This window comes from Artemia sp. Qi Xiang Cuo, chromosome 4 (assembly GCF_049724085.1).
Source record: "Artemia sp. Qi Xiang Cuo chromosome 4, ASM4972408v1, whole genome shotgun sequence".
Taxonomy (NCBI): domain Eukaryota; kingdom Metazoa; phylum Arthropoda; class Branchiopoda; order Anostraca; family Artemiidae; genus Artemia; species Artemia sp. Qi Xiang Cuo.
In genome coordinates, this window is record NC_142797.1 from 30,012,409 (window position 1) to 30,035,826 (window position 23,418).

At 36.2% G+C, this 23,418-nt stretch overlaps 2 protein-coding genes and 1 pseudogene across 2 annotated transcripts in view; 1 reads left to right on the top strand and 2 right to left on the bottom strand.

Moving 5' to 3' along the window:
• Window positions 1-383: 383 nt before the first annotated feature.
• On the bottom strand, window positions 384-15,340 carry eIF1A (eukaryotic translation initiation factor 1A). The gene is made up of 4 exons (XM_089088215.1): window positions 15,208-15,340; window positions 8,401-8,484; window positions 3,724-3,827; window positions 384-881 (listed from the first exon to the last, which is right to left on the bottom strand). The coding sequence occupies exons 1-4, from the start codon at window positions 15,221-15,223 to the stop codon at window positions 645-647; spliced, it is 441 nt and encodes a 146-aa protein (XP_088944341.1). The 5' UTR covers window positions 15,224-15,340; the 3' UTR covers window positions 384-644.
• A 239-nt stretch (window positions 15,341-15,579) lies between these two features.
• Hmt4-20 (Histone methyltransferase 4-20) overlaps window positions 15,580-23,418 on the top strand; it is a 32,514-nt gene continuing 24,675 nt past the window's right edge. The window contains exon 1 of the mRNA XM_089088216.1: window positions 15,580-15,734. The gene's annotated coding sequence lies outside the window, so the exon portion shown is untranslated. The remainder of the gene's footprint in view (window positions 15,735-23,418) is intronic.
• On the bottom strand, window positions 18,860-20,021 carry LOC148952979 (zinc finger MYM-type protein 1-like; annotated as a pseudogene).

The following is a 23,418-nucleotide window of genomic DNA, read 5'->3' on the forward strand; positions in this document are numbered from 1 at the left end:
AAGAAATTACAGAAAAGAATAACACAAATCACAAGATTTCAGCAGGGGATAGAACCACAAAGACCTTACCCTGCCTGATTAAGTAATTGAATTTTTGGGAGGAGAGATAAGCAATTTCGAAGGATTGATTGGTTTAGGCAGTTCATATAAAGAGACAATTTACCTTTCGAGCTTGGAAGTAAGACTGCATTTGTTGTTTATATTTTTTTGTCACTGAACTTTTTGTTATTAAGTATGGTTCATTACGGTCTTTATTACTAATGTACATTGTATAATGACCCAAGTCATGTGACCCATCTCACAGTTTTTCTACATACTTCTATGATAATATAACATCATGTTCCTAAGTTTAACTTTCCTAAAATGAGACAAATAAAATTAAACAGAAGAAACAAACATTTAATATATAAAAGTATGCTCCAACATTTTAATTCATAATCTGCTGAAATAAACCAATTCCTTGATAATGCAAATACTGCCATCGACCAAAAAACGAATTGAAATAAAAAGTCCATCAAGGTCTTAAATATAAGATGAGCATAATCATCCCGAGCGTTATCTTGCCATGATAACGTGCTGAATTAATTTTCATAAACCTAAATGCAAAAGAGGTACACAAAAAAGAAAAATACAGCAACACTAATTTATATGTCATCAATGTCTGCTTCACTTTCACTTCCTGAGTCGTCACCAAATTCGATCTCGTCATCCAATCCATCGTCAACAAATACATTGTCGGTGACCTTGACACTCTCAGGAATTTCACCATAGGTTTTCAGGTTTCTTGCTTCATCAGGATTGTATTTCTGAATAACATCAGCTTTCGCATCTTGATAATCTCTAAGGCCAACAAGAATAATATCTCCTGTGTTAATCCACACCTAAACAAAGAAGAAATAGTTTAAAAAAGTAAGGGCGTATGTCAACAATATCTCTAGATAAAGCATAGCCACAAGACACTCACTCAAGTTTACGCTGTGTAAAACTCGAGAACGAACAGGTTTCTTTGTTAGTTTCTTTCAGCTTAGCGTGAGACAAGACAAAGACAAGTGACAGAATAGATGGGAAATGTATAATTTGGGCTATATATTTGCATGTGAGGGGAGGGAGGGGGGGGGCAAAGTATTTGGACAGTTTGAATTCAGAAAACAAATCTTACTTTATAATATGCAGATACATTTTGAATGCAGACCAAATATACTTTATCTCCCCCCCCCCCCTAATGTGCAAATATCTAGCCAAAGATTTGTTTCTAAAGTAAGAAGAAACCAACAAAGAAACCAGTTTGTTCTCGAGTTCTACACAGGGTAAACTTGAGTGAGTGGTGTATAATACACAAGTACCAAAATTCCTTCCCCCTACAGAAAATAAAAAAAAACAAAACCAGATAAAATTCTCAAATTTGGAAAACCTTATTTTCGACGGGAGGGGGGGGGGAGGTTACCACCTAGAACCCCCATATACAACCCTAATAATGTATTTCCCCATTAATTCAACCTAGCCATAGGCCACGTCATAGGGCCTTTATTAAACAGGTTATTCCTATAGTCCGGAATTTGTCTTTGTCTGCAACTGAGTGCATATTTTACCAATTATTCAATGAAATTACTAAAAACTTGATAACAGTAGAAGCAAACCTGATAGTCTGACTAATAGAACAGTTTTTCGTTTTATCTATATGCCTACTCAAATGTTTTTAAAGTGTTTATACAGAGCCCATCATATGCGCATTTGGAATACTGCTTAGATCCTTTAGAGCAATATTTTTAGATAATTTTCTAGTCTTGAACTCAACCCTCCCCCAAAGAAAAAAAAAACAGTTACATCCCTTTGAAATTAATCTCTGTTTACATGCCTGAATGTGTAGTAAAACCATTGAGGAATCCTGCAGTAGAATGCAAGCACATCTGCAGAAGGGCCTTCAGGCCCTGAATCCCCTTCTAGCTACTGTAATTCCCATTACTGTTAAGCTGAAAAACAATTCCATTTTAAAATAAAAGAAAAACGACTTTCAAACTTCAAATACAGAGGCGTTTTGCTTCAAAAACTCTAGTCATATCTCACCACAGATCTAAAAAGACATATTATGAACTAGAGTGACAAAGCATTTATAGAGAGGGGGGACAAAGCAAACAAGATCGCAACGTCAAAACGAGATCAAGACAGGTAATGCAAGTTCTGCTATAGATACTTGCAGCTAAAGTCACAAATATTAATAAAATGTAACCAGGATGAGGAGGACCAGACCTAACCAAGTTTTTCTTTTTAAACAATATACACTTTCAACAAAATTATTGCAAAAAAAAATAGCAAAGCAATGCACCTAAGCTTCTGTAGATGAGGCAGGTGGGATAGACCATCCTGTCTTTCCCCTTATTGTATGCAGGTATCACAGTGGCACAAAGTTTTAAGAATGAGAAGGGCATAGCCAAACACAAATTTTACACACGAAAAATTTTTGGTTTTACCTAATAAGCTCTACACACATTACTATAATGATTACTAGCAGGAAAAGCGAGTTCAGTTGTTTGGCAAACCTCAGGCTGAAGGTAGGATACATCAGAAAAAAAAATAAAAAAGAGGCAGAGAAAGAAGAATAAAAATGGGAATACATGATGACAGAATATATATTTCAAATCAATATTGATACTAGGCCCAGCCACATATATGCTCCTGGCTTAGTTTGTAATCAATAAACTTCTTTTTGAGACGTAGGAGTCTTCTCACCAACTCTTTTTAAAGCATCAAGCTCGATAAATTTTTCAATATCCCCAACTTACTTTCATAATTCTACTAATTTACTGTATGTAGCATACATCTTCTAGTTATCAACAGATTCAAACTAGCCTTCAGTTCAAGTTCCATTTATTATTAGTTCAAGTTCTATCAAATTGTATTAGTGATGTATTCACATGCGTTAAGCATTGCATTAATGTTGATAAGTGTAAATGCCTCTGTTTTAGCCAATCCCCTCTCTTTTCATTATCACCCCTTCTTTGTAAACCGATTCCAGTTTTTTTTTTCATTTCTGTCTTTTTGGTGGCTGGGTATTAATATCAACAATAACTTTCATTACTAATGTTTCCTATACCAGTTGCAGAATAGGTGAATTATACTATTATTTAGTCATTTTAGTGGATGATATTGTTGCAAAGGTTACCAAGGCGAGAAGGAAATCATTAGACAATAGTTATTATTAATTCCCACCACATCATTATCTAGAATATCATGAAGACATTATGTGAATGTCTACTTTGGAGAAAAAAAGGAGAAGAAACTGGCTTAGTGGACTGTGGACCTTGACAAGATGGTTCCTAGTCCTTGAGCTGAATTTTAAGCCACAGTTGAATTTAACTGAAAGTCAAGACATCTTTTACATCTGCAAAACTTCATTATTTGCAAACTCTAAAAAGTAGCACATAGGGAGAAAAAAAAGAATAGCCTTTTTTCTGATGACACCTTCTCCCCCCCCCCCAAAAAAAATGATCCAACCCCACCCTTCCCAATCCCGTACAAATCAACCTATCCAGGGAATATCTGTATGCACCTAAGACCATAAACAATTAGGGGAGGGGGGAGAGTAGCTTACCCTCTAATTGGTAAGAAGATCCCCCCATCCCCTGAAAAAAATAAAGGAAATAAAAGATTATGTTTTTGTGCTTGCCCCTACCCAGGAGTTGAATGTCTGCGCACCTAAGACCTAAAGAAAAGAAGAAAAATCACCTTTTTACGAAGTTTTCCTCTAATATGACATAGTCTTTTTTGACCATCAAAACACATTGCTTCAAGACGGCCATTGCCCAGCATTTTCGTAACTTGAGCATATTCTAAAACAAAAATAGAAGATGTTAGCATGTTAGACATTGTAAGCATTATGTGCTTACTATTTTTTGTGAAAAAAAAGAAGAAAAAGATTATAAACCTTTGGCATTTGACCTCATTAAAGTTTGACATTTTCAATACAAAGACATATCAGCTGTTTAGTCCATAGATATCAGTTTTGAACAGACAAGAGAGATATTGAGAGAGTGAGAGAGCAAGAGAGAAATAAAGAGGGAAACAGAGACAGAGAGGGAAAGAGAGAGAGAGAGAAATAAAGAAGAAAAGAGAGAAATAAAGAGGGAAACAGAGAGATCCAAATGAAAAAAAAGAAACATCATTATTTACTCCTTCTCATGAAGTTCCCACTTACAGGCAGATGTACCAAATTGAGTTAATTTCTATCCTCCCTGCTTGATGTCGCCTTCGTCTGGACCTGGTTGGATTATCATAAAACCCATTTTTTCATTTGAACAGTCACAAAATGCAATCAATTTATCTCATGATTTTCTTCTATACAGTCCTATACACTAGGATAAAGGCACATTTTTTTTGTCTGTTTCATCAATAGAGCTCAAATGAGTACATAGCCATAATTGGTCCAAAGGACTCCATTTCTGAGAAGATATTGGCCAGAAATACTCTTTTAGCAATTTGATTCTACCTAAGGAAAAACCCACATAATTCACCCAATGTTGAATCCATATGCACATATAATCCTTGTGACACAAACATATCATCATTTATTTCATTAAATACCTTTCTTATCTGAAGGAAGTCCTTAGCTCTTAAACATTAATGCAAAAAACACTAAATGCCATCATTAATGCCACTTATATGACAAATTAAGTTAGAGTAACGTTCGGTATGATTCGAACCCTAGAGAAGTGGACGGAGGTTCGAAAACTAACTTTTCATTACTAAAAATCGAAAACGCGTCCTTTCCTATCGAGGACCGCCTGGTAATGCACACAGCCACCTATTATGTGGTTTCCAGCTGCAAGAAATCGTTAACCTCAAAGAAGAAAAGATTTATGACCACGTGTCTGAAAACATGCTTTAGTGGAGTGATGTTGGAGAAAAAAGGTAAGTGTTAAAGAAGTCTCATATTTAAGTCTTTTCGAAGTTTTTCTTTTTGGATACGCCTGAATGGTTTGTGCTCAATGTAAGGGAGGGTGAATGGTCACATAACAGGTGCTAGAATTGCAGAAAATCTTGATTTTCCAGAAAAGGTTTGAATTTTTTTTGCTCTCAGGTCCGTAATTTTAGCAGTCTGTGGAAGGCTTAGATCGAAATTTTAATGAAAGAAAGTGATGCATTTAACATTTCAGGTCAGTAGCGGTTACCAGTTCTCTTCTAGAGAAGTGCACCCTGTTCAAAAAGTTTTGGATGGTTCGAAATGACAGAATTCGAACTTTTTATTGCCATTTCAAACCGTTGCCGACAGGTTTGAATAAATACCAAACGATTTTACTTGAAAGAACAGGCATTCTGGAAGGTTTCGAAATTCATGAAGGGCTCGAACCTTGGGTTCCTTTTTAAATTTGCTACATTGTTTTCTCTCCTTATCCTTGTGCTGAAACTCATTTTTTACAATTTTCCTATCCTCAGCAGAAAATAAGTGCTGTTTCCCAGTGAAGATTAAAAAAGTTCGACCCACTTTGTATGTAAAAGAAAACTTGCGTTTAAGGTTACTGAAAATGGATTTGACTTTGACTTTGTTGTTTCTGATCTGTTTTTATTTCAGACAAACTAGACTTGGGAGAGTTGCTGCCAGTGGGGCCGCCACGGAAGATGAAAAGGAACCAAACTTTCCAGCCAAAGTTTATAATACCTACTAACGCTAAAGGATCAAAAGATGGTAGCGACTGGTAAGAGGAAGTGAAACCTGAGAAAAAGTGAAAAACAAAGCACAAAACTTTGGCACCTTGGAAATATGCACTTGCCCCAAAAAAGCCAGTTCCAGGGAAATACGTTGTTGCTCCCGTAGAAGATTCTGAGTCGGAATTCGACATGGCAGCAGTCGAATGAGAAAACAACATGGACATGGAACGTTAAGATGTAAGCTTTGCAGATAGTACAGATGGAAGAGCTTCACAAGTGAAGGAGAAGAGAATGAAAGACACCAGCAGCTGGACGAGGAGACTACAAAACTTATGAAAATTCCATCTTGAAGCAAGCTGTTGAAGACTACTTCATGGGACTGTCTGGGATGAAATTAATAGGGAAGAAGTACTCGATTCCTGTAACGACGTTGCAGAACCATATAGTCAAGAAAAAGGAAGAGGGGTTCGAAGTAGAGAACAAGAAGAAATGAACAAGGGGCAAACTCCAGGGAATTTCTTACCTAAGTCAGGCCGAGGAACAAAAACTGGATCAGTTTGTTTTGTGGAACCAGAGAATTGGTTTCCCATTATCAAAAGCCGACCTGCTCAACACAGTGGCAATTATGATGGAAAAAAGCAAACGGCTTGGCCTCATCAGAGACTGGAAAATCGACCAAGCACTGGTATTATTCCTTTCTGAAATGACATCCTGCTATTTCCAAACAAAACTTGAATCTTCATGGAGGGTATTCTTCTATAATCTGCAAAAAGGTCGAAAACTAGTGTCTCAACCATGAAAAGTACTCAAAAGAAAAAGGACTTGAAGAGTTTCTGGATCCAGCTGTTGACCCCCAAAGAATATGGAATGCAGATAAAACAAGTTTTCTGTTCCTTCCTCAGGAAAAAAATGTTCTCGCAAAGCAGGGCAGCCACCAAGTTATACAACACACAGGCAGAAAAGAGAAAATGAACCTTAGCATTCTGTTTATGGTCAACGGTGCTGGTGAATATGCAAAGCCTTATATTGTTTACAAGTACAAGTTGAGAAAAGTGTTCAAAAATGTTGCAGACGCTTGTCCAGACCCCATGTATACCTCTGCGTCAGAGACTGGTTGGATGCAGGGCCCAAACTTTTGTGAAGGTATGAAAAATGTTCTGGTTCCTTACCCAAATTGAGACAACATCCAGAGACCTGTACTCATGTTTCTTGACAGGCATGCCTCTCATATCACAATCAAACTGAGTGAACTATGCAAAGAAGAACGGATTGAATTGGTAATACTGCCGCCAAATACTACGTTTATTCTGCAACTTCTCGATGTTGCCGTTTTTAGGAGCCTGAAGGAAAGATGGAAAGAATTTTTGAGGGAAAAAGACTTTAAAGTTAGAGTCAGAGACCGCCAATCATGGTTTGAAGTAACCGAAATAAGCTTTGCATTGGTGATAGCAGAATTTGTGCCAAACAATATGAACAAAGAGGCTATAAAAAGTGGATTCCGTGCTTGCAGTCTATACCCGTGGGGCATAGCCCCAATCAATTTGAGCCAGAAATCCCTGTGGACAAGATCCTCAAAGGTGACAGTGCTGAAGATGGTGATTGCAATGCTTCATCAAGCTACACCAAAGCCCAATGGCTCACTCCTCAACGTGCAGAAGGTCTTAGACTGCTGTTAACTCATGAGAAGGCTCCTGTGAATACTGTCAAGAAAAGGCAGGTATTTCATCAAGTTCTTACAAACGAAGACTTTTGAGTCCAGAAGAACAAAAAGCAGAAGCGGCCGTCCAAGCATCACAGTATGTCAGCTAGGAGTAAAGAAGCTGGGTCTTCATCAGTCCAGTTTAACACACTGCTTAGCAACTTGAACTTAAGACACCATCCCAGTGAGAAAGGCAGTCCCAGAGCCAGTCAAACTTGAGCTGGAAAAGTACTATCCAGTTTGATCCAGTGGTAAGAATGGAAAAAAGGGTTGGTTTATTGGTAAAGTGATAGACTTCCCTGACAAAGGACAAGTTGAGCTTAAATTCATGAAGTAGTTGAACTTTAAAGAAAAGTCCTCATGTTGCCTAAGATCAACAATATTGCTGTTGTCACCAAAGAAATGGCGTTTTACAGAGCTGTCAAACTAGTCGGATCTGATCTATTCTGCCTCAAAAATACTAAAGGCATAGAACTGGCCTATATTAGCTTTTGCCAAAAGTTTTGAACTGTGATTCAGCTGTACTTATTTTGTATTTTTATCTGAATAATGGAAGTAAATAACGAAAATAAAATTACTTTCAAACTATTAGGGGTACAACACATGGGGGTTCAAAAAGTTTTGAACCCTCAGCTAGAAGGTTGATGGTTATTTTCAACCCAGTTCAAAATCACTGGACAAAAATTTGAACACCCTGGCCACTTCTAGATGGGTTCCAATTATTGTGGAAAATTGGCCAATTGTGCATTTTTACAATTTTTAAGCAAGCTAATTAGTGTAGAAGCATAAAAAAATTATAATACTTGTGAATGGTTCTTTTACCTGGTAAAAAATGATTTTTATCCTCAACATGTTAGATGTTGACAAGAGAAATATGAGAACTACTCAGATATGCATTTTCAAAAAAGGTTCAAATTATACCTGACATTACCCTAGTACAACTTTTTGCTTACACATGAAGTTTAGGATATCCATATCAAATTTTGCTGATTGAAAAGACATTTAAGAGAAGTCTTGGTAATTATGAGTAGACACTATGAAAAAAGTATTAGACTTACCCTGCCCATCTTCCTTGAATATCAATTCTCTTTTTTCAGTCTCATTTTCATTCTTTCCTCTTCTTCTGTTTTTTCCTCCTTTTCCTGCAAGACAAAATCAAACTCAGCACCTAATTTACCAAATAAAAAAACAACAAAAACTATGGCTTTACTACTGTACATATCCTGAATGTAAATGATGAAATTCTGTTTTCAACTTTAGTTAGTGCAAATGCATAGATTTAGTTTAGTGGTTTTTAGCTTAGCTCTTCATAGGTTTCATTCTTTGTTAGTTGTTTTTTTTCCTCATTTTTTTTTTTACTTGACATAAGAAGTGAACTGAGCTTGTGATACTGTTTGAAATAATATTTATTCGATTTCTAATTTTGCATATCATCATGAATAACAGGGAAGGCACTAGTTGCAAATGCAAAAAATTATTGAACAGCAAAACAGATTGGGGATGGCTGACCCACCAGGTATCCAAAATAAAATTTTCACAGAAGTAATTTTAATCCAAAGGGCTGAAAAATTACAGAACTCAAAGAACTCAGGTTATAGCAGCTACAAGCAAGTCAAATCCAAAATGCTTCTGGAATTATGCCTCAGCCTCTTAAAGAGAATCACAATGCAGTAGATGAAACAAAAGAAATTGCAAATGCTATAAATAGGCAGTTTACACCTTTATTTACTCCCCCTGATAATGCCCCTCTTCCAGACGCCCCCACCAATACCATCATAACCCCTATGCCCCAGATTACAGTCAATAGGGTAGACATACATATCTTCAGAAATCCCTTGATGAAAAGTGTATCCTGCAGGATTGGTGCATGACCCATGTAACCCCCATATACAAGGGTGGTAGAAAAGAGGATGCAAGTAATTACCAGCCAATCAGTATCACCTCTGCAGTTGGGAAGAACTAAAAGCAATTGTTGCTTTTAATAAAAGCACTTGACAACCAATAAAATATTCTCATCATGTCAGCATGGCTTTAGGTCTGGTTGGTCAGTTGAAACCAACCTGATTGATTCTTACATTTGTCATTGATATTCTTGACCAGTGTTTCCCAGTCAACACCACTATTGGATTTGGCAGAGGCATTTGATGAAGTCTGCCATAAAAGACTTCCAATCCCACTCCAAGCAGTGGTTGAGTGGGTGATGCAATTCCTAACAGATAGGAAACAGATGCTTAAAATATTTAGCAAGGATGGAAGTACATTTTTGGCTGCTGTTGGAAGTGGTGTGCCCTAGGACACAGTTTTGGGTCTGACTCCATTCATTATATGTAAATGGCATGCCAAAAATCCTGAATAACAAAGTAAGCCTTCATGCTGATGACTTGAAACTTATTGGTCATGCAGATACAGTAGAAAATATTGAGTCAACCCAACAGGACCTCAATGCATTGCCTCACTGGACTAATACTTGTAAGCTTGAATTCAATGCATCAAAATGCAAGAATCTCTACCTTGGGAAGAAAAACCTGCACACTCAGTACCATATGAACTGTAGTGATGAGTCCCACAAAAGTATTTCCAGCAGCCATGTGGAGAGATTTTGGTGTCCCAATAGATGACAAGCTAAATTTTCATATTCATGTACAAGCAACTATGGCAAAGGCTAATCAGACACTTGGCTTAATAAAAAGAATGTTCACTAGCAGACTGTTATAACAAAGCTACACAAGAGTCTAGTTTGGAAGAGACTAGAGTATGTGTATCATATGCCCAATTAACAAGACTGACCAAGCAGCACTGGAATCAGTCAAAAGGAGGGCAACAAAATGTATTGAAGACCTCTTTTGTCCCTTATCCATCCTGTCTCTGTAAGCTTAAAATACTGCCTCTAATATACCATTGCAAGCAAGGTGATGTGATAACAGCATACAAGCTTCTAATTGCCAAGAATACCATTTCTTGCCCTTTCCAACCAGACAGTTAAAAGAGAACTTGTGGTCACCTCCATAAGCTTTTCTGGAAACAAGCAAACACCAGATTAAAGAACAAGTTCTATTCAAATAGAGCTTTCAGCCTGTGGCACTCCATTAGTGAAAGAAAGTGACCTCTACCAGTGTGGTTGCATTCAAGTCACTAATGGACATGGAGTGGCTCAACAAACTTGGTACAATGTTTGGGGTGCCACAAATGACTAACTTCAAGATGCAAAGTGTTGTTTGTGGTTGAAAGAATAATGATACAAATCTACAAACCAATATTATAACATTGGAAGCCACAGTAATTTGCTAAATATTTTCCTAAGGAATCGTTTAAGAACAATTTTAAGTACTTGTTTAACTAGCCCTATATCAAACAATAAGCTAAAAAGATGTGGTTTGATCCAACTTTTGTACCATAATAAAAGAAGTCAAAATGGCTAGGCCAATTTTTAAGAGATGGGAAATTGCCAAAGATTGTGGTTTTAGACATCTGTGTGGGGCAAAACAGGAAATATATCAACCCAAAATAGAGGTTTAGCTTGATGGGATTGGCTGAAAAGCTAAGCTTTGAGTAAAGTGGGGTGGATGGGAGGATGTGCAACTGTATTTTAGGAAAACTCTAGATGTGGTGCTTCTTCTAATCTTGGGAAGTAGTTGAGTTAGAAGAAGACTTTCAGGAGTGAATTCAACAAACTATGCAAATTATGACCAGGGAAGGTTCTTTCATCTTCCTCCTCTATTTCTGAAATTGCACAGTAGACAGGTTTAAGGTCTGTATAAAAAAAAAAAAAAAAAGTCTTTTCTTGGTTTTGGCTTCAGTCTACTTTTTGGTTTTGAAAACATCTGTATTAAGCAAAGGAAAGAGGCTTAGTATGGTGTTTAGGTCTTTTTGGGCTGTAAATATAATTCTGAAAATTGTATTTCCATAGCCCAAAGCTTGTCTTTGTCCACAGAAAAAAACAGGCCTAGATCTATTCCTGGAAGTCTGATTCACCTGACTACACTATTTTATAAGATAATTAAAGGCACCTTATTTAGAAATTTGTCAAATTGAGTGCTATGTTCATCTTTTAGCAAGTTTTTTATTTACTTAATTAATTTCCTAGCTTAAAGATAACATACCATGTACCTTTTAGTGTCCTTCTCATTTTGAAAAATAGCACTTGGAGTCTAAAAAAAAGTCATACAAAAATTTTCCCACTGGTTTATTTGATTCAAATATTCATATTCCTCTTACAATTATTATTCCAATTAACCAAACTGATGCAGGTTTCAGGGTCATGTCAACCATGCCAACTATATCATTCCATGTAAAAAAAAAAATAATCTCCCAGAAGTAGTTCACTTGTGCCAGGCTTTATTTTCAGGCTTGGAAAAATATTTCTTGTTTTATTTGCTGACTTTGCAATACTATTGCAGCTAAAGATGAGGTGTTGTGAAGTCTCAGGGGCAAAACAAAACAACAAAATCTACTATTTGGGTCCTCTCTTTTTTTACAGTTGTATTCTTCTTTCCTTGGGGTCACTGTATCACTTCAAATTCCAAAGTATAGAGCCCTTTCAAAATATCCCAACTGCCACCCTTTCAAATTCTATTTTGAGCCCTTAATGTGATACCTTGTTTCTTTTTTTTTTGCTATAGCAACTAAGACAGAGACCTAAAATTTGATTCAAAACCTGACACTATGTTAATATTTTACAAAGCATCTCTTCCATATCCATCAAATTCTTAGTATCAAACTTGATAATTTAAGCTATCTAAGCATAATTGACATAAAAAGCAAGAACCCATCTATGAATTGCAGACATTCAAAATGGCAGAATCAATGAATTTTCCCATTATTTGATTCCATCAATGTTGCTAGATTGCTCTCAAATTAATTGGAAGAATAGTTACATATCAAAAATTCATGGAGAATATTTAATTTAGGTCCTTGTTTATAATTACTCTTTCTGAGAAGGAATGCTGTAAAATTCTGAAAACAATAAAAAAAATGCTTACTTACATCTTTTCTAAAAGCACCACCTTTTTTAGCCTGTCCCCTAATGTGCAAATATACAGTCCAAACTATATACCATCCATGACTTTTGCACACATCACATCTTTTCTTCTTTGAAGCCTAGATTGGGGCTATTGGGAAGAAAACATATTAAAAAAAAAAAAAAAAAATCTTGTTTCATAATATGCAGAAGAATTGCAATTGATACATTTTGAATGTGTTTTGACTATACTTTGCCCCCAAAATCCCCTAATGTCCAAATAATACATTCCTATGTGTTTTCTGTTTCTTGATTTTGTCAACATTGATTCAATTCATAAGCACATGGGTTGAAACAAGAGTGACACATGAGCAAAATATTATTTGGGCTATATATTTGCACATTTAGGGAGAGGGGGTAAAGTACAGCAGAAGTGCATTCAGAATATGTTTACCACAATTTTTCTGTCTATTATGAAGTGAGAGTTGTTTTTTTTTTATTGTGTTCCCTTCTCAATGGCACTAATTCTAAGCTTCTACTTTTTTCTTCAACTAGATTTAATGACAAAGGAGCAGCATCAGCAAAATCAAGCAATAGAAAAAAGCACAGAGAATATATAATTTTGGGTATATTGCTGTGGGTCTGCCTACAAAGATGGCGAGCCTCTTTAAGGAACTTAATAGCAATACAGAAAGCACCATCCTGGTTAATAGGAGGCTTTCTTCTTCATTCCCCATCAACAATGGAGCACAGCAAGGATGCCCTGCTGCATCTGAGCCTCTTAACAGCATTAGTGACCACATTCTGATGAAGACACACAATGCCCTTCTGGCATCAGTTATGCTGGAAGGACACTCTGATACTGACTTTGCAGACAATGTAGCTGTCCTTAGTGACAGTCTTGACCAACTTAAGTCTGCACTCAAGACAATTCTCCTCCACAGCCTCTAAAGTAGGGCTGTAAATCAAGTGGAAGAATACAAAGATAATACTCAACAAGATAATAGATAATGCAACAACATCCTTAACTGCAGAGATTAGCAGCTTATCTGTTGACTTGTGAAGGCAGCTCATATATCTTGAAGCCAAAATCTCTGCCAGATCAACTAAGGCAAACTGTATTTGGACAACTCCCAATGGCAGATAGCCTATAGGCTAGGCTATCTTTGCCTTTATGGTAGCCTACTAGGCCATATGGTAAAGTTCTACAAAATCATATTATTGAGTTAGGACTAAAGTGAATACACCATTTGATGCCTTTTTTATGCTGATTACAAATATAATAAGCATTTCTATCAGAAATGAATTTCAGCTCCCCCCCTATATATGCAAATTCAGGGTTAGGTTATGTATAGCCTATATAGGGGGGGGGGGCTGAAATTCATTTCCAATAGAAATGCTTATTATATTTGTAATCAGCATAAAAAAAGGCATTGAATGGTGTATTCACTTTAGTCCTAACTCAATAATATGATTTTGTAGAACTTTACCTCAATGCCTTCTTTTATGCTGATTACAAATAACCTATAATAAGCATTTCTATCAAAAATGAATTTCAGTCCCCCCCCCCCTATATAGGCCAATTCAGGGTTGGGTTAGGTATAGCCTATATAGGGTGGGGGGCTGAAATTCATTTCCAATAGAAATGATTATTATATTCGTTATCAGCATAAAAAAAGGCATCAAATGGTGTATTCACTTTATTCCTAACTCAATAATATGATTTTGTAGAACTTTACAAGTGAAAGACAAAAAAATGAGCCATATGGCCGGTAAAGTTCCGTTGATTTTGAGTTGAAGTTATCAAGTATTTTGGCCAATAGGTTGCATCAAGACTGGGCTGGGTAATTGTAGACAAAGAAAAGCCAAGACAGATAGTCCAAGTAATTGAGAGGCAAATGTTTAAATGGCTGGGGCACGGGTAAATGGCAGGAGTATGACTGACTCTCTTATTGAATTGAAGTTATCAAGTATTTTGGGCAATAGGTTGCATAGGTTGCGTCAAGACTGGGCTGGGTAATTGTAGACAAAGAAAAGCCAAGACAGATAGTCCAAGTAATTGAGAGGCAAATGTTTAAATGGCTGGGGCACAGGTAAATGGCAGGAGTATGACTCTCTTATTGGACACATACTTGTCAGGTTAGTTTTTGGAAAGGCATGCCTGCCTAGAGTCTTAGGCATGCTGATCAAGAATTTAAAAAAGAGGCAAACAATGCACACCCACCTATGGTCTTAAGAAGGTTGACCAAGAATTTAAAATTGACATAGGACCATAAATTTGCTTGAAATAACAGGCAAAACAATCGTTTAAAGCCATTTTTATCTTTCAAATAGTACCTATTTGTTGCCTAAGCTTAGCCCCACATTCTGAAAAAAATTTGAATTTTTCACACATTTTTTAAATTTTTGGGTCACTTGCCGGAGACTCTGGGCCGATGGGCACCCCCAAATATTGTCCCACATTTCTCTCTCAGTTTAGCACTTGTTCACGGATGCCCAGCGTCTCCAATCACTTTCCCAATAGTATCTATTCATTGTCTCAGCTCAGTTTAGAAAATCTGAGCCAATTTCCAATTTTTTCAAATTTATGGTCACTTGCCTGAGACTCTGGGCAGGTGAGGTGGGCACCTCCAAAAATTTGTCCCAACTTCCACTCTTGCCTTAGAACTTATTCACGGATACCTAAGACCATCAACAGTTAGACTGTTGCCCTAGCAGTAACCATGCCATGCTCTATTACAGCTGGTAGCAATCTAAGGATTTCGCTTGATTTGGGAAAATCGGCTCCAACTTTGCCCCTTGGTAACAAAATAGGCTAGCCTAAGTCTTTTAAAGTGGCCTAGCATAACATAGGTGCACAGTCTGTTAAAGAAACTTATTTCAGATACCTAAACACAAGGCAACTTACCCTTATTTTTAGGCATTTTCAATAAGAAACTTCAAGGACTTAAGACTTGTTCAACCTAATTTGAGTACTGATCAGAGTTGGTTTATTAACACAGTTATTTTGCAATATTTTGTAGAAGAAGTGATTTTGTACGACGGCGATTATATAAATATCTAGCGATGCTGTTTCACTCTATATCGCCATCTTAATATCCGTACTTTTATACAAAAATAAAGGAAAATAAAACGTACCTATTTTATGTTTTTATAAAAAAAAATTTAATATGATTGTTTCCTACCCTTTTTCTAACTTTTGGATTTTTCAAATTGAAGTTTTAAGTTTTATGTTTCGTTTTAAATATTCTAAAACCTAACACAAGTGCAAAAAGTAAACAAATTAGGAAGGATAAAGCCTAATTTATTTATTTTAAAGGAAACATTTGAGTGTTGTCATATTTATTTCATTTTATACTATAGGCAATACTCAGGGGAGAAGCTGACAGTAGGGTTGAGTTTAATCACAGGACAGAAATCAGATTCATGGAAAAGGTAGGTTAGGCTGTAGCCTAGCTGCTAGACCCATTGTTATATTTTCCACTCAATGCTCTTTCCAAAGATAATAATCTCTTCTATTGAAATTGTATCCAGTTCTTCTTCCCCATCTTATTAGGCTATGCTCAGGGCTGTTGCCTGCCCACTACAAGTACAAAGGATAGCCTAGGCTTAGCCTATACAAAAAAGTTTGCTGATTTTACGTGTTTGCTAATATTTTTGTGTACTTATTTCGGTAAATATATACCAAATCATTTTATTTAGTTAGGAATAAATTGAATACACTATTTGAGGCCTTTTTTATGCTGATAAAGAATACAATAATCATTTCTAACGCAAATTAATTTCCGCCCCCCCCCCCTATCTATACCTAACCTAACCTTGAATGGAAAAATAAAGGGGGGGGGGGGCTGAAAATAAATCACGTTATAAATGACTGTTATATTCTTTATAAGCATAAAAAAGGCATCAAATTGTGCATTCACTTTAGTCCTAACTCAATAATATGATTTGGTAGATATTTACCCTTATTTTTCATCAACAGTTGGTCTATAACTCCTAGTAAAGTCAATTACTGAAAACAGCAAATTTTGTTTATAACTTGCATTTAACATATAGGCTATCTGGCTTTAACAGGAGAGGGGGGGGTGTAGATGTAATGGCAACAGCAGTGCTGATTAGGCTATATTTAGAAAGTATTCACTGGTGTATTGATTATTAGATAACAGTGCAGAGCCACAACTCTTATGAAGATTAATGAAATAATAAGCCTAGTAAATAAGAAAGCAACCTTATTTTCACAAAAAAATGGTAAATTTACTAATTTACTCACCAATGAGATAGCTAAGATGAAAGTGAAAATGTCATTTGATGCCTTTTTTTATGCTCTTTCATATTTCAATAATCACTTCTGGGGCTAGTTGTATCTTGAGCCCTTAAAGGAGCCCCAATGGTGTTTCATTTTTGTAACCACATAAAGAAGTTGTCAACACTAGTTAAAATTATTGAAAAGTGGCTAAAAATGCATCACTAGTTTATAAATAAGTTGTTCAAGAGCAATATATTCTAAAAATGATTATTTATGACAGTTCAAGCCTCATTTGTTAGGCAACTCAAATATAAACTCTTTTTCTACTTTTTTCAAGTTTTTCAAATGCCATTGACAAGTCAGGGTATATATTTGCACATAGGAAAGTTCATGGTAAATTGGCAGTGGACCATATAATTTAGCTAGGATGAAAGTAAAAACATCATTTGATGCTTTTTTATGCTCTTTCATAATTCATATAAAATATCTCTGGGACCCCTTAAAGGGCTTGAGATGCAATTAGGCCCAAAAGTGATTATTGAATTATGAAACAACAGCATAAAAAAAGGCATCAAATGATGTTTTTGCTTTCATCTTAGCTAAATTATATTGCCCACTAGAAATTTACCCGAAATAAACATACCTTTAGAATCAGAATTTTATACTGAATCAAAATATAACATTCATTTGCATTTCAATTGACCTTTTTCTGACCTTCCTGATATGTAAATATATACTGTGAATTGTGTATAGCCTATGCATTGAACTTTTCATTATTTTGACAAACTGTTAGATAAATTTGAAGAAAAAAAGTGACTTGTCTTGAATTCTGTACACATATAGACTACAAACCAGGGTATAAAAATACACATTTGGGGGAAGGGAGTGTAAAGTTCATTTCCAATACAAATAAATACTAGGCCTATATTTTCTTTGCTATATTATACTATATTATTGCACTTTACTTTACTGCCCCCCCCCTCCTTCCATGTGAAAATACATAGCCCAAATTATAAGTTTCTCATGTATTTTCTGTTTCTTGTTTTTGTCAACATTGATTCAATTAATGGGTATTAAGCTGAAATAAAATAGTGTGATGTATAGCAAAATGTATTGGGGTAAAATTCTACTTTAGCTACTTTTGGCTATCTTGGAAAGGGGTTAGGTTAGGAAAATGGAACTTTCAGGGATGTGTCTACAGGCTAAAGTTTGTCCCAGGCAGTGGTGCCATTTCAGAAAACCTCATGGGGGGGAGATCAATTTTGGGCTCCTGTCCAGACTCAAAATGTAATTACTCTGTTTGCTAGACTATTCTTCAAATTAGTCTTTGAATACACATTAAAGCAACATAATGTATCTAGATTTTGACTTTTGCAACCTGGTTATGGACCAAAAGATCATTACAAGATGGAACATTTACCACACAAATTAAATACTGAAAGTTACATGCAGTTACTTAAGCAATGGATATCTCCTTGGCTTCATTTTTGCAAAGTCATCCACAAGCTTTTCAAAATCAAGTTTCTTTGCTGCAGGCTTTTCAGAGAACATAAGGACCAAATGTAAAAGTTGCTTGTTGTCTGAAGGTAATCCTTCATAAATGTCAACACAGAGAAAGATTATTCATTTGAGCATGTTGTGAGCAGGAGTGTGAGGACTACCCTCACAACCTCAAGAACCTTAGAACAAGCTTCATTCAATCCTCCTAGGCTTTTGAAAAGATCTAAAGCATTTGCCAGTTTCTGTGGAAGCTGCAACTCTATAACATGTATGCCTTATCTAAGTATGTTGCAATCTCAAGAAGTAAATCTGTGTTCATGAAGTCTTTGGATTTGGGGTTAAAGGATTGTGTGGCTTCTAGTACTGGCATCTGGACAGAAATAGTCCCTGAGTCTTCCAGATATCTTTTGAACTTGTTTTGATTTTGCTGGTATGGTTGAAGCAAGAGTGCTTGTTTCCAACAGATCAGCTCTGATATTAATAGCCATCTCCTTAGACTTGCAGTATAAGACTTGAAAATACTCAACATCATGCATTGTCTTCAGTTGTTTTTTGTTGTTGTGGTGATTAGAGTGCAGGCATCTGAAATGATCAGATCTGGGGCCTGTAGTTCTCCAGAAAGAGGGTTGATCACTGCAAGAACTTTGTGAATGACATGCAAACTGAATATGAAGGGAAACGACACTAGAAGATTCTTAAGACCTGTAGCTACTGCTGCTTCCTCCCTGCCAAAAGATTCTTGAACAACTGACAGAACTGCGAGTATGCAGTCCTATCTTGCCAGAGTCTTAGCCACTTATCCATACCAGTAAGATCAACATGTCACAACTATCCTTTCAAGCATTAGCACAGACACATTGGCAGTTTTCTGGGCCTTGACAAACAACTGGTATTGAGTATTGCTGTTGGAGACAAAACCATAAACTGTTTGCAAAACTGAAAATACTGACGAAATTCTTTGTATTTTCCACATACAATCACCAATAACAAGGTTAATTTTATGAGAATGACAGTGAGTGTACACCGCTTGCAGTGCTTTTTCCCGGAGACAGGCCTGTACTCCTGAAAAACATCAGCTCATTACATGTACCCCATCATAGGCTGACACCCTTTATTTTGTTGTAAAAAAAGTTGGCCAAACTCTCAGCATCAACCTTGTGCATGTGGTAGCAACCTATGGCTCTTTCTTTGATTTTCATTTCATGAACATACCACACTAAGATTCCAAGTTGTTCCTTTTTTTAGAGGTCTTTTGTTTTGTCAACAAGAACAGCAAAATATTTGGCTTCTCTGACTTGTTTTGCAATAGAACCTTTAATTTTATTTCCTATGACCTCAGTATATTTGTTTTGGTACTCATGTGACAAGTAATGGCCATAGGCCTTGCAAGACTTGTCCATCAGGTCCAGCTTGAATTCCATTAAAAGACCTACCATCTCAACGAAATTCCCTCAATTGGCACTTGACTCTCCTTCATCATTGCCATAAAACACAAGACCTTACCATCCAAGTAAGGCCATAGTCTTTAGCAGAGCCTTTACATACTGTCTGTTCTCTAATATTTCCTTTTCCCATTCTTTGAAGAGGCATGAAGCAACAGATTTGGCCATCTCTGTCTGAATAGCTTTAAATTTGGTTCAGGAAATGCTACCTGCTTTGTGCTGGTCACTGCTTTTGTGCTGCCTTACCAGCTCTGAAATGTCTTTCCACTTTCTCAATCCTATGTCAATGAATGCTCTTGCACCATATTGTTCACCTGATCTTAGCAATGATCCACTGCAGTGTTGGCAACAGAAGCAGAATACCAAGTCCTGTTCTTTTGAATATTCAAGCCATGGATATCCCAAGAATTAGGAGCTGTTGAATTTTCTTGTGTGATTCCTGATGGTAGTAACAGGGTAGTCAAGCAGAACTGGTGGACAGGGGTTATCATATGGATTCATGGATATATCTGTACTGATTATGCTGGAAGCCATTCCTCCATTTGTGGTTGGCACAGATATATCTCCCTTATGCCTCTCAAAAAGAAGATCCTACAGTATACAGTGAACTCAATACAAAATGAGGAACAACACTCCAAGACCCTAGTCTGGATACCCCCTTTTCCTGGATGTTGCAAATGACTCTACAGGCTGACCGAGTGCATAAATTATTGGAGACAGTATAATGTGAAAGGCTGAATCCAACAAAACCATGCCAAAGGAAATATTCTTCAAATAGGTGACTTTGCTGCAAATTTGAGTGTCTTCAATTTGCTGTTTTCTAATGACCTGGTTTTTGGTTTTTCAGGAATGAATCAAAAGCAACAAAAAAATTTGGAAAAGGAAGAATAAACTAAGAGCTTCAGAGTTGAAAATTAGGTCCCTCAAAAAATCAGGGGGAGGGGCCAAATGGGACCAATGGCGCCACTGGTCCCAGGAAGGTATTTTGAAGTACCTATCTCCACTTCATCTCCCTGGTTTGGCTTCTCCTTTGGAATGATTCTAGGCATTTGCCCCCCCCCCCCTGGAAAATATACATCAGAAAACAATTCTTACTTCATAATATGCAGAATAATTGTGCCTAAAACATTTTGCATGCAGAACTACTATACTTTACCCCCTCCCCCCCCCTCTAATGTGCAAATCTATAACTCAAATTTGTTTCTAAAGTAACAAAGAAACTAATGAAAAAAATGGTTTATTCTCGAGTTTTACACACAGCATAAACTTCAGTGAGTGGTGCATAATACACAAGGACCAAAATTTCTTCTCTTTACAGAAATTGAAAAAACAAAACTCAAATAAAATTCTCAAATTTGGAACACCTTGTTTTCCATGGGAGGTATTTTCTGGGGGGGGGGGGGGTAAATGCTGGCCACCAGGGTTAACCTTTGTATTTTTACACTATTTTCAAATATAATTTTCATTTCACTTGCAATGGCATCCCCCCCCCCCATCCTGATGGTCCTAAATATTGCCCTAGGAGGTAGATTTGTCGAAAACTGAAAACAAGCACTTCTTAAACAACAACATTCTTACTTTAAAATATGCAGGATGTTCTGATTAATCTCATTATCATGTTTACGTTTGTTGTTATCCACATTAGCAAGTCGTTTTAAATGATATCAATATTCAAAAAATCATAAATGCTTTTAGAATCAGATAATCTATAGGTCTAATGATTTTGACATGTCAAGGAACCTGTTTACCAAAAAAAGCATCAATAGAGAAATATATAATTTAGGAACACACATTTAGTAGTGTGTTCACCTTTTCCCTTTGTCAGTAATGGGATAATGTATATTTTACCTTTTTGAGTAGCCCACTTTCATCAGCCTCTGAGTGTGTCTATTAATATTTTATCTAATGTCATATATAGCCAGTATAAATCAGAACATGCTGTATGTATCCAGACTATTGTAATAGTATATCTGTAGTCAGGGCCGTCACGTATGGAGAGGAGTGGGTACGCCCCCCCCCCCAATGTTTTGGTCACTCAGTAAAAAAAGAAGTTGATAAAATTGTGGTGCTTTGCACCATGATTTTTCCAATGCTGCTAAAGTTCTTTGTTTGGTTCAATAAAGACCACAAAAATACTAACATGTCATCTACAGAAATTTTCAACTTGGTAGGTAAATGCAGCAGTTTTACCAACTCCTGTTGTGATTTTACAGATGGTGCCACAATTTTCCATTTTGTTGAATAAATAGAATTAAAATAGTGACATGATATGTACCAAAATCTGAATCTTGGTTGATAAATGCCGCAGTTTTACCGACTTGTGCAGTGATCTTATGCATTGTATTTGAAACGGATATTATGCTAATTTTTGACAACAGTTACTTTTTTTTTTTACCAGTTTTTGAAAACAGTTAGTAAAATCTCTTGCTCCCCGCCCAAACATTTTGGCTAGTTATGACCCTGTCTGTAGTATTTTAAGAACAGCTAAAGGTATTAAGTTGAAAATTTCAGAGAATGCTTAAAGGGATGTTGACATTTTCCTGATGCCTTTCACTTTAGCTGTTCAGATTCATTTTTGCATCATCTTTGCATGATGTCATAGAGACGAATTCAGTAACAAGTAGGCAATAGAAAATGGGATCAAATTGCATCTTTTGTTACTGTTTGATGTAGGGCTTAAACAAGTACTTAAAACTGTTCTTAAATGATACCTCTGGTAAACATTTAACAAATCACAGTGGCTTCCTATATTCTAATATAGGTTTGCAGATTTGTAATCATATTCTTCTAAATCCTTTTCAACTACAGCAAACACCCTGTACCTTTGGCTATTCTATTTATATATCTTACTGTATCCAGTATGTTTACTGATAGTGCTACTCAGCTAAATTAACCTATCAGATGAGAAGAGTTTATGTAAACAGAGATATTTATCAGTTTGGGATGTGTGTCACATTGCAATATTCTTACCTTTCTGCTCTTTTGATGACACCTGCCTGCCAGAGTTTGCTGTGGATTTGGACCCGTACTGGTTGTCCAACTTGAAGGGGTTTCAGTTGCTTCAATTGTTGATCATAGTACTTGCTCTGACATGATTGTTGCTTCAATTGATTCTGTCAAAGCTGCTTGTGGTGAACAGTCTCAGGTGCAAGTGATTCTTTAGTGCATGGGACTCTGCTCATTAGCAATTGAGATGGGGAGGCCAGACCATCAACTGGGGTGTTTTTGTACTCGAGTAGGACCAACTCAAAATCATTTTTAGCAATATTGGTTTTCTGACTTTCTGACAAGTATTTTTTAATTATTAATTCCAAAATGTAGTAAGCTTTACCAAGCTTGTTGCACTAAACGTTAAAAATATGCTCAAACAAGACTGAGGAAAAAAGTTCAGTATAATGCAGAATGCAGGCGGCAGAACTCTTTAAAATTGTACCAGCCAAGGATATCAAAGAAAGTTGGACAGAGTTCCTTTGTAAATTGTTCAGTAAAATCATGGAACATGTTGCCCACCCATGTAGTTCTGGTGAATGGTGTTGCGGCTTTCAAAATAGCATTACTTGAGACCTCTTTTTATGAAAGGCAGTAACTAGGACCGTGAAGTGTGTATTTGTTGTAGGGTATCTTTGTTTGTTTTATTTTATTTTTTTTTTTTTTTTTTTTTTTTTATTATTATTATTATTATTATTATTATTAGGAAGCTTATTTTTTTCGTTGTTTATAAGGAAGTATTAGGAAGTATTTTTTTTTCGTTGTTTATAAGTGTTGCTCATGGTATGTAATTTGTGCTGTATGAGACAAGCCTATGGCTTATTCCATTTCCAATTAATATAATATATATAATATATAATTGTTAGCTCATGGAACTCTCTCAGTAAAAATACAGTGATCTCTGCTAGTGTAGAGTCATTCAAATTGTCAGTTGACAGGGCAT

Bases quoted from the DNA above. Each gene is read 5' to 3' on its own strand.
- eIF1A (XM_089088215.1), bottom strand. The intron at 3,828-8,400 runs GTAAGTCTAATA...TTTTTGTTTTAG, and splicing joins ATTCAAGGAAGATGGGCAGG to AATATGCTCAAGTTACGAAA. The intron at 882-3,723 runs GTGATTTTTCTT...TTCTTTGTTTAG, and splicing joins GAGGAAAACTTCGTAAAAAG to GTGTGGATTAACACAGGAGA.